The sequence below is a fragment of the Leopardus geoffroyi genome, chromosome B4 (assembly GCF_018350155.1).
Source record: "Leopardus geoffroyi isolate Oge1 chromosome B4, O.geoffroyi_Oge1_pat1.0, whole genome shotgun sequence".
NCBI classification, from domain to species: domain Eukaryota; kingdom Metazoa; phylum Chordata; class Mammalia; order Carnivora; family Felidae; genus Leopardus; species Leopardus geoffroyi.
The window spans coordinates 135,303,714-135,318,187 of record NC_059341.1 but is presented as its reverse complement, the minus strand read 5'-3'; the positions used below and the strand labels follow the sequence as shown (position 1 = coordinate 135,318,187).

The 14,474-nt window shown below is 54.6% G+C and overlaps 1 protein-coding gene across 2 annotated transcripts in view; it reads right to left on the bottom strand.

The window, feature by feature from the left end:
* Nucleotides 1-14,474, bottom strand: part of ACO2 (aconitase 2) — a 56,416-nt gene that overhangs the window by 929 nt on the left and 41,013 nt on the right. Inside the window, exons 4-17 of one of the 2 annotated variants that reach the window (XM_045464673.1) lie at nt 13,654-13,746; nt 10,017-10,175; nt 9,643-9,793; nt 8,302-8,406; nt 7,234-7,325; nt 6,116-6,221; nt 4,795-4,952; nt 4,525-4,598; nt 3,946-4,057; nt 2,746-2,868; nt 2,349-2,504; nt 1,214-1,405; nt 640-772; nt 41-162 (exon numbers count right to left, since the gene is read on the bottom strand). In XM_045464673.1, coding sequence (XP_045320629.1) covers nt 41-162; nt 640-772; nt 1,214-1,405; nt 2,349-2,504; nt 2,746-2,868; nt 3,946-4,057; nt 4,525-4,598; nt 4,795-4,952; nt 6,116-6,221; nt 7,234-7,325; nt 8,302-8,406; nt 9,643-9,793; nt 10,017-10,175; nt 13,654-13,746 — 1,776 coding nt within the window. The remainder of the gene's footprint in view (nt 1-40; nt 163-639; nt 773-1,213; nt 1,406-2,348; nt 2,505-2,745; nt 2,869-3,945; nt 4,058-4,524; nt 4,599-4,794; nt 4,953-6,115; nt 6,222-7,233; nt 7,326-8,301; nt 8,407-9,642; nt 9,794-10,016; nt 10,176-13,653; nt 13,747-14,474) is intronic. The other variant, XM_045464674.1, reaches the window with a different exon arrangement.

Sequence of the window (14,474 nt, the reverse complement as noted above, 5' to 3'; positions counted from 1 at the left end):
TGGCTGTCCCCGGCCCACCCTCCTTCCCTGGCTCCCTGACCTTGCCAGGAGCGAAGTCTTTCAGGCCCTGGATGGTCAGCTTGTCCACAGGGTGAATCTTATTGTAGTCAGCCGGGTCAGCAAAGGTGAGGGGCAGCAGGCCCTGCTTCTTCAGGTTGGTTTCTAGAAGGCAGAGGGCACACTCAATCCACAGATGGCAGAGCCAGTCTCCGTTCCTCTGCACAGGGAACCTCACCAGCCAAGAGAGCTTCCTTTTCTAAGCCCAGTGACAGCTCTGGGAGAGGCCCCTAGTCTTGCCATCTGGGGTCCTTCGAGAACCTTCTGCGGGTGTGCTGGTTTGTGTCTTGGCCTTCCTGACATTCACAATCAGAAAAATCCTCTGACCATGTGCCCTGGATTTCAATTGCTTAGGTCTGCAAGTCTGGAAGCAAGACTGGGGCTTCCCGTGACGGGAAGCTGTGGGCATCACTCTCAACACAGCTCAGAAGGGGTAGAGACTATGGTGGAAAACAGGAGCCGGGGACACGGCTCAGTAACCTGGCATGTGGCTCCAGGCCTGACTCAGCCACCAGCAGGTTGGGTGACCTTGGGCTGCCAGTAGGGGAAGCGGGCGTGGCTAGACCCCAGGCTCCAGCTTACCATGGATCCTGGCGAAGCTCTTGGTGATGATGGCCCGGCCCCCGAGGTGGCGAGGCTCCAGTGCTGCGTGCTCCCGGCTCGAGCCCTCCCCGTAGTTCTCGTCTCCGATCACCACCCACCGGATACCATGTTTCTGTCAGTGAGGAGGGTATGAGAGAGAGGAAGACAGTGGTCCCTTGCTGCTGCCCCTGGGCTTCCTGAAGCTCAGAGGCCAAGAGGCTAGAGAGGCCCCTCCTTACCTGTTCCCCAAGGAAGGGCTGGTGAAATCAGAGGTGAATTAGGCCCAGACCAGGCCCTGAGGGGACAGAGGTGACCAGACACAGGCCCTGGCTATCTGCAAGGGGCCTGGGGAGGTGGCGCGACCTACCCATCAGTGCCCAGCATAGAGGCGGGCTTTTGGGGGAAGGCCACGGTATGGAATTGGGAGCCCAGAGCAGGCGTATATGGTGAGAATGACACAGGACCACCCCATGGCACCAGGGCGTCCTTCAACTGCAGAGCTATTGGTGTGGAGTCCTGGAGAGCACCCCCTTTCCCTGCACCCCCACCCCTGCCCCTACGGACTGGGACCCACCTTGTAGTAGCGGGCAGTGTCAGGGACAGGGCCAAACTCCTGGGTGACAGCATTGCGCACGGAGTTGGCCTTGCCATTTTCAACGTTGATGGCACCAATGAGCAGATTATTGGAGATGTTGTCCAGGTGCCCACGGAACTTGAGCCAGGGGCCGGCAGCGGAGATGTGGTCAGTGGTACACTTCCCTTTGACCTTGGGTGGGGGACAAGAGAGGACTAAGGTCAGGGCATGGTGCATGCGTGAGAGGTGGATGAAGGGAGAAGCCCTCCTAGAGGCCGGTGGCTGGACCCAGGAAGGGGGACAAGAACAGCGGGTCTGCAGCCCTGGTGCTGCCACACTTTGTCCATGGGGCTCAGGCAAGACTGTCACCCACCCCTCGAAGGCCCTGTGCTGCTCAGGGGCTTGTCCAGGACAGCGCACTCACAGGGACAGAGGCTGGACAGGCAGGACAGGAATGTCTCTGCTCACTCACCCTTCAGATGCCCAGGCTGGAAAAAACTACTGACCTCATGCTGGACACAGAGGAGCCCGAGGATGTGGCCTGCTCCTGGCTGGTGACCAGTTTTATCTATCATGTGGGCTTAATACTGGCTGTGTCACTGCCTGGCGACTCTTAGTAAACAGGATGAATTCATGTCTGACACGGGCCTAAGGCCTCTAGCCACACCATGAAGCCTTGTGTCTGCCCAGCTCCCAAACACAGGCCATACCAACTGATGCCCAAGTGTGGGAACTGAGGAGTCGATGGCTTTTGGAGCCTACCAGGTCAAGCTAGAGGCGTGGAGACCTGCTGTGCAAGGTCACATGTGCCCTTCTTGCTGCATCCACTGCCCGTGGCTGCCAGAGGTGGCCCTCACCAGCTGCAGCCGATGGCTGTGAGCCCTGGACACAGCTGGCCAGATCCAGCTCGGCCTGGCACGGGGCAGTGGAGAGGAGACACAGAACTGTGGATGCCCCGGCTCCTCTCTCCGCAGCCACACCTCTCTCTCTCTCTCCCTGCCCCCACCCTAGTCCTGACCTTCCTCCCTGGGGCCCAGGGAGAACACGTGGTTTCACAGCCCTTCCTGCTGCCAAGGGGAGGGCCCCTGCCAGGCTGGGGCTGTTCTTCCCCCGATCCCTGCCCCATGTCGCTGACCTTGATGAGGATTTGCAGGTCCTCCAGGTCTTTGCCATCCCACTTGTCAAAAGGCTCCAGGAGCTGCAGGCGCTGGCTGGTGGGGCTCACGTCCACTCGCTGCCCGCTGCTGTCCTTGGGAGGGTGCTGGTAGGTGTCCTGCCCAGGGTCAAACTCCTGCAGGAGGAGGCAGGGACGTGCTGGGTGCCTAACTCTCCATCCTCAAGCAGACAGGCTCTTGTAGGCCCCACACCTTCCCCTCCAGTGCACAGAGCTGCCTCATTCTTGCTAACTGTGCCATCCTGCCTGCCCAGGATGCTGGCATGCTGGGAAGGAGTGTCTTGGCCACAGAGCAACCGGCAGGGGCCCCAGGCGGGCCTACGGCGGCTAACAGCACCAGGTGGCAGTGCCTGCTCACCGCTCGGGGAAGCTCGTCTGCGTCTGGGGCCTCCAGCTTGAATTTCTTGCCATCCTTGCCTGTCAGGAAGTCGGTCTCTGGGTTGAACTTGAGGGTGCCCGCAATGGCCAGGGCTGTGACAATCTGTAATAGAGGTGGCCCACTGCTGCTTAGTACCAAACACCACTCCCATCCCCCACCCTAGCGGAAGCCCAGACATAAACTGAGAATGGAGCCCACGTATATCTAAGATCTCCACAGTCAAATCCTCCCGAAAGAGGCCAAAACTGCAACATCATCTCTGAGAATGTGGGCTACTGGGCCTGGACCTCAGCGTCCTCCTCAGGGATAGTCTCTCCCCTCGGGGGCATGAGCCCTGGCACAGGAACGATGCTGTGACAAAAATGTTCCTAAATGGGCAGCTGAAGGGGCACCTGGGTGGCTCAGTTAAGTGTCTGGTTTCAGCTCCGGTCATGATCTCACGGTTTGTGAGTTCGAGCCCCACGTCAGGTTCTGTGCTGACAGCTCAGAGCCTGGAGCCTGCTTCGGATTCTGTGTCTCCCTCTCTCTCTGCCTTTCCCCCTCTTACACTCGGTCTCTTTTTCTCAAAAATAATTTAACATTAAAAAAGGGTGGGGGGGAGCTGAAACAATGGAAGGCACCACCTTTGCACTCATTTTTAGCAAGCAAAAGTATTTCTGGAACACTCTATAAAGAGACAAGAAAGACTGGCTGTGCTCAGACAATGGCTGAGGCCGGGAGCACTCGGCTCAGTTGATGTTCGTCATAACAAGAGGCCACCTTCCCAGCTTGAAGACAGTGCAAGTGCTTTCTAGACTTGCTCATGGAATGGTGACAGGACCCCGGGGCACAGAGAAGGAAAGTGACTCGGACAAACCCATTTGGCCAGGAAGAGGCAGGGCAGGCGTTGGTCCTGGGCAGTCATTCCAAGCTCCTGCTTATGACCATAACTAGGCCAAGCAAGCACTTGGGGCTTCTGAGACCTGAGGGGGCCAAGCAGGGAGCACTGAGGGAGCAGGATGCTTGGGGCCTGTGGCTCTTGGTTTGCGCCCAGACAACCTCTTGCTCTGTGATGCCAACCCTCCCTCAGCAGCCCCACAGGGTCAGACGCCTTGTTGCAGGCTCCATTTTCCCCACTAACCAGCCAGGGATAGGTCCCCAGAGGCAGTCCCAGGCTATGGCTGGGCTGCACAGTCTCACCTCTGGGGACGTGACAAAGGCATGGGTCTCAGGGTTTGCATCATTGCGGCCTGTGAAGTTCCTGTTGTAGGAGGTGACGATTGTGTTCTTCTCCCCCTTCTTGATGTCCTTTCTGCCAGGTCAGAAGAGACAGGGTTAAGCGTGTCTGCCTGCCTTATGACACAGGAGGGGAAATGAAAAGACCCTGGAATAGTCACCTTCTCCCTGGGACTCACGCATACAGAGCAGGAGGGAACCTGGGAGATCGTGGCGGTTTGCCTGAGACCACACCTAAGACAGGGAGAGCCCAGACCAAGGCCTGAGTTTCCTGACCTGGGGCCATTGCCTTTCAAATGCTTCCATCCGGGCTCCTGGCTGCATCTGGCTTCAGCCAGGTGGCCAGTCAGTCTCGTGGCAGGGCTCTTCCTCTTGCTTCCAGACCAGCCTTCTAGTCCTGCCTAGAAAAGTCTCCTAGTGTCCAATAGCCCCTGAAGCTAGAGGCCTGAGTCTCTTCTCTCCACCCAGTAATGTTTCCCTTCAGCATCTGGGACTCGGACCCCAGGACACAAGCGGTTGTCTTAACAAAGGTGCGCCTCTCACCTGTCCCACTGGCCAATGCAGGGGCCACAAGCATTGGCCAGGACGATGCCGCCTACTTCCCTTAGGATTTGTGCCTGCAGAGGAGAGAGCAGGATGGGGAACTGTCAGGGGCAGGCTAATGGCTGACGGGAAAGGCTGGGTGGGCAGCCTGAGTGCTGAAGAGCTGTATCTGAACCCCGGCGGTAGCTGCGGCAGCTACCGCCCCAGCCCGAAGCCACGCTGCTCAGCAGTGGGGAGAGGGAGCCAGGGGCAGGGGGTGTGGGCACTCACATAGCCATCCCGCTCAATGGTGGCACGGATCTGCTCAGAGCCCGGTGTGATGGTGAATTGGGACTTGCACTTAAGTCCATGGGCCAGTGCCTGCTTGGCCACGGCTGCCGAGCGCCCCATGTCCTCATAGCTGGAGTTGGTGCAGCTGCCGATGAGACCTGGTGCATTGTGGATAGTGAGGCCAGGGGTCAAGATCAGAGGTCTCCACCTGACCTCAAGTATCCAGACTTGGTCAAGAGTTCACCAACTGTGCTGGGCTGGGGCTATCCTAAACGGAGACAACCTGGAAGCAATCCAACTGTCTAATAATAAAGGGCAGGCTGCACCGTGGCCCAGCCACTCAAGGGAAGGCGAGGTGCCAGGGAAGTGACATGAACACTGAGTCAGAGGGCTCACTCCAGAGTATTAACAGTGACCACGGCTGGATGAGGGCTTACAAGGATGCTAATTTTCTCCTACTTTCAAGTATTCTCTGTTTTTTAAATGCTTTATAATCAGGAAGAAAAAGAATTATTTTTTAAAAGTCTATGATGTTTATTCAAAAAGTCAGTAAAGACTGGATGACATCACATATTGTTTACAGATATCAAAACAATCTCTCTTACCAGTTCAGCAATTTATTTCCAATTAAATCACCAAAGTTTTAAAAAATGTACTTAATCTGCTAAGGGTGAACAAATTACACGGCACTTGTTTTGTGCCAGACACTGAAGAAAGTTCTTTGCACACATTAACTCCTCACCTCTCTCAACAACATTAATGGGGAAATACAGTATCACCCTCATTTTCCAGACAAGGGACCAAGGCACAGGTAGGTCAAGAAACTTGCTCAGAGTCACCCAACAATGTAGCACCGGAAGCTCATTCAAAGCAAGGCCACCTGGCTTCGGGGTCCATGCTCCGGTCACACTGTACTGTGACAAGAGCAGGTGCCCGTCATCCCAACATGCTAGTGTATCTTCCATGTAAAGCACGTAAAGTGAAATCAGGCAACAAGGTTGGGATGATGAAATGTTTGTAAAGCAAAAACAGACACACATCAGTATGTACACACACATGGAAACGGTATACCTCAAGGAGCTGGTTTCTGGTTGGGGGTTAAGATTAGGAGTCTTTAAAATTCGTTTTGTCTGTCAATATGCTCTACAATGAGCATGTGTTTCTTTTATACCAAGAAAAGGTAATTTTTTTTAAAACCCATAAAGAAGAAACCAACTATTTCAAAAAGTGCCTGGTACCTTCAGGAAGCGCTCTGTGGTAAGCACAATGGTAACCCACCGGCCCAGAGGCCTGTTAAACCCACAGGGTGGAAGGGACTCACCCACTCGGATGTCCAGAGGCCATCCTTCCTTCTCTGCCACAGTGCCGACCTCTGCCACAGGGTGAGCCAGGTCGGGGGTGAAGGGCCCATTGATATGCGGCTTCAGCTGAAGAAACAGAGAAAAGGGAGAGAACAAATCTTGCAGTGTGGGCAGTCTCTGTTCTTCAGAGGCTGCCTGACTCCCACTCAACCAAGTCGAGGACCCAGAAGGCCGACTTACGGCTCAAAAATTCAACCCAGGAAACACCCGAGCAGCGGGTTCTATACATGCACCAGCTCCAGGATCCCTCCAACCCCGTGAAGCTGGTATTATCTCCATTCTGCCAATGAAGGCGATGGCATGCCTTGCTCAAGGTCACAGAGCTAGGAGATGGCAAAGGCATGGAATAAATCAAGGAGGTCAACTTCGTAAGTCCATTATCCCCTACAGTGTGATGCTTGTGTAACCTTATGACAAAAATAGACTTCAAGCCAGGTGCTTTGTGATAATACTTACCAAAAAATGCAAACGCTTAGCAAAGTGCCTGGCACACACAGCTCTCAATAAACGTTCCCAATTATGACTATGTGAATTGGCGCATTCAATTTCATGGCCACCTGAGATTTTACACATGATAAAGTAGGGCCCACAGAGGTTGAGGAACTTGTTCAGGGTCACAGGATTAAGTGGCAGAGTCAGGAATTAGGACTTAAATTCATGGAGACGGGCTTCAGGGCTAAACCCTCAACCACTCTACTTGGCTGCTTCCGTTCCTCCAGTCTGCCTTTCCCCTGGCCTTCCAGATGCTCACTCTGGCCTGCAGGTCTCAGGGTGCCAAACCCTGCACGGGCCTGGGAATCTTGGGCCTTGACCTCTAGCACTCTGACAAAACTCCAGGGCAAAATCATGGCTTCAGCTAATGGTGAGGTGGAGGCAAACTGAGCCAGTTTCTGAATCACCAGCCACAGCCACATCTCCTGCCAACCACAGCCTGATTTGGGCGGCAGTGTGCAGGGGCACTGGGGAACCAAAGGCCCCCACACCCTCCTGGGTGTGCAGACAGGGCCCACTAGGGGTCCCAGATGAGGCTTGAACACCCCAGCCTCAGAAATTCCTTGGTCTCCCCTCCCTTCCTCACCTCATTGAGGTTAATTTCAATTAGTTGGTCATAATGGCAGCCAGGGTCAGGTACCAAGTGATCCTTATATTCATCAGCTAGTTTGGCAATGTCTGAAATCAATAAGGGAAGAAGATTAAACCATGTGGAACAGGAAATGGTCATGAGACAGACCAACTGACTGACTACCCACCCACCCATCCAAGCCAGTTACCTGGCACCTGTTAAACTGGGCCCTGGACACTGACTAAGCAAACAAAGGAACAATGAAAACAGCACAGGACACACAGTTCCTGCTCTCAAGGAGCATGCAATCTAATGAAGGAACTATCAATGAACTGGTATGATATGATACAACAGAGACACACAGGGACACAGAAGCACCAACCAAGGTTCAAAGTCAAGGAAGGCTTCCTAGAGATGAGAAGTGTTGAGTTTTGAAGAAGTTACTTGATAATGAAAGAGAGGGACGGGACTTCCAGGTAGGACTTCATGTGCTCAGCACTTGGACACAATTGGACAAGCTCTCCCCATGACCCCTGGCCTCTGCTTCCACCAATCACCCTTGCTCATCTCCCTTCAGAGGCTCCAACAATCCCTCCCACAGGCCCTATTTCTTCCTCTGAGCTTCAAAGAAGTCAAGCTAGAACCTCAGGCAAACGGGGGGGGGGGGGGGGGGAGGGGGGGAGGCTGGGAATGGTTCTGGTTCCAGATGTTTTTTTCCTTCTCCAGGACAGGAATCATGAACAGATCCCTGTCATTTCTGGAGCTTCCTGTAGGGGGCACCAGGGACCAGACCAAAAGACCCCAGACTTGGCCCTCCTTTCAGGTGAAACTAAACTCCAATCTCAAGGCAGGGGGATCTCAAACTTAGATGCCAGGCCCTTTGACAAGCTGTTGGAGTTGCAGACACGCTACTCAGAAACAGTAACACATATAACTTCATACTCCTCTGGGGGCTTCTCAGGGTCTCTAAAGCCAATCTAGAAATATGAGATTAAAGACCCCTGCCCTAAAGGGAAAGGTGTAGTTCAAGGGTCTCCATGCAATATGACTGGTCTGCGGACCGCCCTGCCCCCGCCAGCTCACCCTCCCGGCCTGTCTTGCTCAGGTACTTCTTCATCCTGTGGTTGTAAGGGAACACTGACGTGGTGGCCCCGATCTCTGCGCCCATGTTGCAGATTGTCGCCATGCCTGGAGAGAAACAGAGCTGGTGAAGCTGGCCTAGCAGCTGGACACGGGCCCCATACACCTATCGGGTGTGCGCACACATCTTCCCGCCAGGGAGCTGGGGTCACTTCTTCCCTCGCTCACGCAGCCATCTAGTGGCAGCAGGCAGACTCGTCCCCCATGACCCACAGTTAAAACCAGGGCCAAAGAAAACACAAAATTCAGCCCCTACCAGCTGGGTTCTAGTTCTGGGCCTGGCTATCCTGGCCAGACTGCCTCGCCATTACTGTGCCCATCTTGCAGGTGAGGGAACTGGCTCAAAGAGGTCCAAAGTCATGCCATAAAGCAAATGCAGGTGCTGGCATTCAGGTCTAGGCCCACCTGCCTAGCGCCCGGACCTGCTCTCTTTCAGTCACCACCACAGTGCTGTGTGGAAGTGTTTCTGGGTCTCAGGTTTTCCAGCAATAAGACTGGAATGAAGTGCACTGTCCCGACCACAGAGCCTCACGCAGAACGGGTGAGACTTACAGATATCCTGTTTCATGGGGTTGCTGGGACATGGGACCAGGCTTGTTATCAACTTCGGAACTGAGCTGTCCAATGGTAATAAGCACTACCTGTAAGAGTGAGCCCCGGTCTCTGGAGGGGTGCAAGGGCAGCTGAACAGGAGCCCCGTGGGGCTGCTGTGGAGCTGAGGCAGGCACCGGGGGAAGTCTGGGCTGGACCATCCATAACGCTTGTTCCAAGTCTCCCTGCATTCCTGAGGGCCTAGGCATTGAGGCCAGGTCACCCGGAGTGATGAGTAGAAGGGGCCCGCTCCTACTTGGTCTTAGAGACTCATAGGTGATAAATCTAATCCAAGTAAAGTGAGTGAGGCTCCAAGGAAGATGTGGGGACGGGGCTGCTCTGTGAATGAAGCCCTGGCTCTGGCTCCTCATTCCACCACCACCTCCATTCTCTCTGGGATTCACCCCTTTCTGGATCACCCAAGGCAGCGCAGTGCCAGGGCAGGCAGGGTTGGCTTGGTCCCTAACTCTGCGTGGCCACAGGGAGGTACCCGCCCACCCCCCCGGAAGAGGCCACCATCTCTTAGACTAGAGGAACCTAGACTAATCCCCCCCCACCCCTCTAGGTGTCCATCATGTCCCCAAACTGGATGGATACTCAGGGGAAGGCCATTCACTGCTTCCATGGATCAACTACTGGCCCCATCAGGCCCAACACAGGCCGCGGGGCGCGTCACATGGCCTCCCTCCTCACCGGTGCAGGAGATGGAGTCCACACCCGGCCCGTGGTACTCCACGATGGCTCCCGTGCCACCTTTCACTGTGAGGATACCCGCCACCTTTAGGATCACGTCTTTGGGGGAGGTCCAGCCAGAGAGGGAGCCCGTCAGCTTCACACCAATCACCTGAACAGGAGGGGCGAGACAGCAATTACAGGCACCGTGTACCATGCTCTAACCACGAAGCCAAAGCATCTGCCTGCTGGGATTCCCATTTCTGCTTATTTACCCCTGGCTCTCCCCCAAAGAGACTGGAGTCTGAAATATTCCCTCATCCCTTTTGGGTTTCACAGACTCCCATTTGTCCCCACCAAAAACACCCCCGAAAGAGCGTTTCCCCACTCCTCACCTTGGGGCACTTCAGCTCCCAGGGGATCCCAGCCATGACATCCACTGCATCAGCACCCCCGACTCCGATGCAGATGCCCCCCAGGCCACCGCCATTGGGGGTGTGGGAATCAGTGCCAATCAGGAGAACCCCAGGATATGCGTAGTTTTCCAGAATGATCTGAAAAAGAACCCAAGATCTTCAGCTTACCAGCCCTCATCAGAGAATGGAGGTGGGGACCAAGAGGGGTCTGCAAAACTGGCCCCCTGGGTCATTTCTAGGCACCCCTCCAGGAGAGGGCCTCTCAGGTGTGGCTGGAAGGGCCAGGGGCTTGGGAGACAGGTGGCTTGGGCTCCCGAACAGCTCCGACAGTCCTGGACTGTCTGACTTGGGCTCGCGAGTGCCTTCTTGCACCTCAGTGTCCGTGTTTGCGACACGGTAACAAGAACACATGCACCACACTGAGCCGAGAACCGTGGTGGGAAGCAGATGAACTGGGATACGGGAATGTGTCCTGGGACAAGTGTGACTGCCTACTGGGCTTCAGAGGGTGGACAATTCCTTCAGGACCCGGCTCCAGTCTCCGCAAGGAAGCACTGGGAAGCCAGCAGGAGCACAGGCCACGAGCTCTTCTGCTGCTGATCTGAAAGGAAGTACAGACGATGCCTCCCCAACCCCAGAGGCCTGGAGGGGCTCAGAGAACTGAAGTGACTTGCACGTGAAGATAGCACCCCGCCTCCTCACCTTTCCTGTTTTACTGTGGCTCCTTCATCGAGGGACTCCTAGCCGGGAAGGCACCGACCATGAGCATTTCTCCAAAACATGTGATTGCAGAGGCATGGCTATCGTAGCGCGGCCCTGACCCTACCCAGGCACCTGAGGCTGCAGCACCCCAAGGGAAAGCCCTGGCCAAGGGGCCCCAGTCTGAGCTCCGGCCCCACTGCCTACGAGTAGTTGTGGGACGTCGGGCAAGTTACTTCACCTCCCAGGCCTGTTTCCTCGTGGGTAAAAGTAGCCAGTTCTGCTCACCTCATCGAATCACAGTGATAACGCCATGAGAACATGTATATTAAGCTGTAAGAGTACCTGGGAGAGGCCTTCTTTTTACTTATTCTGTAGCACACACTGGGATGTTAGGAAGAGCAAAGGAGGTCAGAGACAAGAAAGGCTCCATGAACGGTCAGGCCTGACTAAATGGTGAGCAGGCTCCGTGCACTATTATGGAAACCCCATGGCCCCTGCCCTGGGACAGGGCACACTCCCAGCACACTCAGCAAGGTGTGAGTGATCTTGCCTGTCGGAATGCAGTTAGAAGACCTGGTCTCTTCCCAGGAGGGTGGCAGCTGGCTGGGAGAAAAGGCCAACACAGAGGAAATCCTGAACAAACAACTGTTGGACAGGACACTCGCTGCTCAACTGTTTAATTTTTCTGGCCTCCGTGCCCCAGCCACAAAGATTTAAAACTAGTTAATCTCGAGGCGCCTGGGTGTCTCAGTCGGTTGGGCATCCGACTCTGGCTCGGGTCATGACCTCATGGTTTGTGGGTTTGAGCCCCACATGGGGCTCTGTGCTAACAGCTCAGAGCCTGCAGCCTGCTTCGGATTCTGTGTCTCCCTATCTGCCCCTCCCCCGCTCACACTCTGTCTCTGTCTCTCTTCTCAATAAAATAAATAAACGTTTAAAAATAACAAAATAAAATAAAATAAAACTAGTTAATCTCTAAGGCTCTTCAAGGTTCTAAAAGTTTGATCCATGAAGACCAGACACAGAATTCAGTGTGGTCTACACAGTATAGACCATGAATATGGCCCGTGTTCAAAAGGGAGAGGGACCTTGGGTCTGAACTAAGGCAAGAGTCACAGTGAAGCTGGCTGTACAGTGACCTCCGCAGTCAGCTGGATATGGCTGCGTGGATGGGGGTGAGGGTGGGGGATCAGTGTACTTTAGTCTGGACTAACACCTAGAACATAAATCTGGAAATGCAGCCACCCCTGGGGTGCTCCTGGCTGGCTCAGTCGGTATAGCATGCGACTCTCGATCTCAGGGTTGTTAAGTTTGAGCCCCATGTTGGGTGCAGAGACTATTAAAAGAATAAAATCTTACAAAAAAAAAAAAAAAAAATCAGCCTCCATCTGCACAACACGTGTACACCGAGGCCTCATTCTGCACCTACCTGGCCCCAGGCCCAGCGCCAAAGAGGAATAAATAAACCACAGTCTCTGTCCCCAGAGCGTGTGGTGCGGTGGGGGAAGCACCTGGCACATCCTGGGGTCATTATGTGAAGGGTCCCACAGAGGATCACACAAGGGGGCTCCAATGCCCAGCACCAGGGAGGACTGGGGGCGGGGGCTTCACAGAGGTGACCAAAAGGCAGAGATATGGAGGAGGAAGGATGTGCCGGGCCGGGCACAGGACGTTCAGGGTGGAGGGAAAGGGGTTAGGTTTGGTTTGGTAGATTAAAGCTGCCGATGGCCTGACATCAAGGGGGAGAGAAAAGCAAAGCTGTACAGAGATCACATGCTTCCTGGGAATTTTCTTTTTAAAGGAACAAATCTACCAGGCTATACACTTAGCTGGTGGCCAGAGGCAGGTGTGAGCTGCCATCACTCATAGCCCTGAACTTTGGCCATGAGCCGCCAAAGACGCCCGGGGGTTGGAATGAGGTGGAAAGGGAGACACTTGGGACTGGGGAGCCGTTCTTGACGAAAGTCCAAAGCTGGATCTACCCGACTCCCTAGCCCTGCTGTGGGGAGAAGCTTCCTAGCCCCTGCAGACTGACGTGACCTGCCATTTGCAGGCAGTCCCTTCTTGGCAAGGGCAATATTTTTAAAGGGCAGAGCAGTGACCCATGGGCTCTGGTTTCAGAGTGGGGCAGTGCCGGGAGCCCACGCAGGGTCGGATTACAGCCTGACTCAGCTCACCCTGAAGGAGGGCTGGGATGGAGGTGGGGAGAAGGGTCACCTTGGGAAGGCACGAAGAGGCACATACAGGATGGATGGCAAATAGCCAGTACAAGCTAGCGCTCCCCACAAACCAGTCACCCTGGATGAAAGCTGAGCACCTATCTCCCAGAAACACGCGTGCACACAAAATCGCCCATCAAAAGAAAATCCATCCTTCGGGAGACCCCAGAAGAACTGGCTGACACCGCCACGTGACCCATGGTACCTCCATCCCACACAATACCACGAAGGGGCGAAGAAGACCCCAAGGAGCGCTATGTGCGCCGAGGAGGGGAGAAGGCTTGGTGTGACAGGAGGCACACCAGCAGCACACGGGGTGGAGCACTGGCTGTGGGGCCAGACTCTTGGATCAGCCAGCTGTCCCTGGGCAAGTGGATTAACTCCTTCGCGCCTCAGTTACTTCACCTACACAGCGTAGATCATGAAACCACCTACCTCACAGAGTTGTGATGAACAATGAGTAAGTTAGTATCTGTCGAGTGCGAAGTCTAGTGCCTGGCACACAGAATGTGCCCATCAAATGTTAGGTATCCACACAAAAAGGAATAACGTTTGTGGAAAAAAGCAAGACAAAAAAATAATACAATACCCCTCTGCCCTCCCGAGCCTCTGGCCTTCTGTCCCGCAGGCCAAGAGATGCTCTCTGGTTCCCTAAGGTCCCCTCCCCCAGAAAGGCAGGCCAAGCCCTGCTTTACCTGGTGAATGATTCCAGAGCCAGGCCTCCAGAAGCCCACGCCATACTTGGCACCTGCAGTTGCCAGGAAATTATACACTTCCTGGTTTATGTCCTATTGAGACAAATCAATAACCAGAGCATGAGTAACACGGTTTGTGTCTGGGACGACTCCTGTTCACCTCCCCCCCCACCCCGCCCCACGACTCTGAAATGCTGGCACTGTGAAGTCAGGCGCTCTCCTGGAGGTCTTCTACAAATAATTCCAAAAGGGCTTGGATGTTGGCCCAGTCTCAGCTGGCCAGTCTGGGGAGAAAAGCAAGGAAGCAGGGATGGAGCCTCAGTTCCGTGACACCTGGCCAGGGAGCGGTTCTGGAGCAAGTCCCTTCCCTACCCTGTTCTCAGTTTCCTTATTTGCAGAAGGAACTCAATTACATCATCTCCAAGGGTCCCTCTGGCACTCAGGTCTTCAGTCAAGGCCAGCAGTGGGGGGCACATCCAACAGGACCATCTAACTGGGATATGGTGTTGGGGGAAGGGAGCCGTCAAAGGGAAACAGTGGCATCGAGTGGACATTCCAGTGCCAATGTAGCTCAGGCAAGGTGTTGTTAACCTCAGAGGCCTCATTCGAGGCAAGGTCAGAATCCTAGCTGCCATTTACTGAATGCCCACTGCACTGAACACCCTCACAATCCATCCCAAGAAACAGGGAAGGCACTGTCACCAAGGCCATTTTACACATGCAAAAACCGAGGCTCAAAGGTGAAATAACTTGCTGGAGATCCCCAAAGTAAATCCCAGGGTTTGAAACCAGGCCGGTGCAACCACATAGCCTGAGAGCGA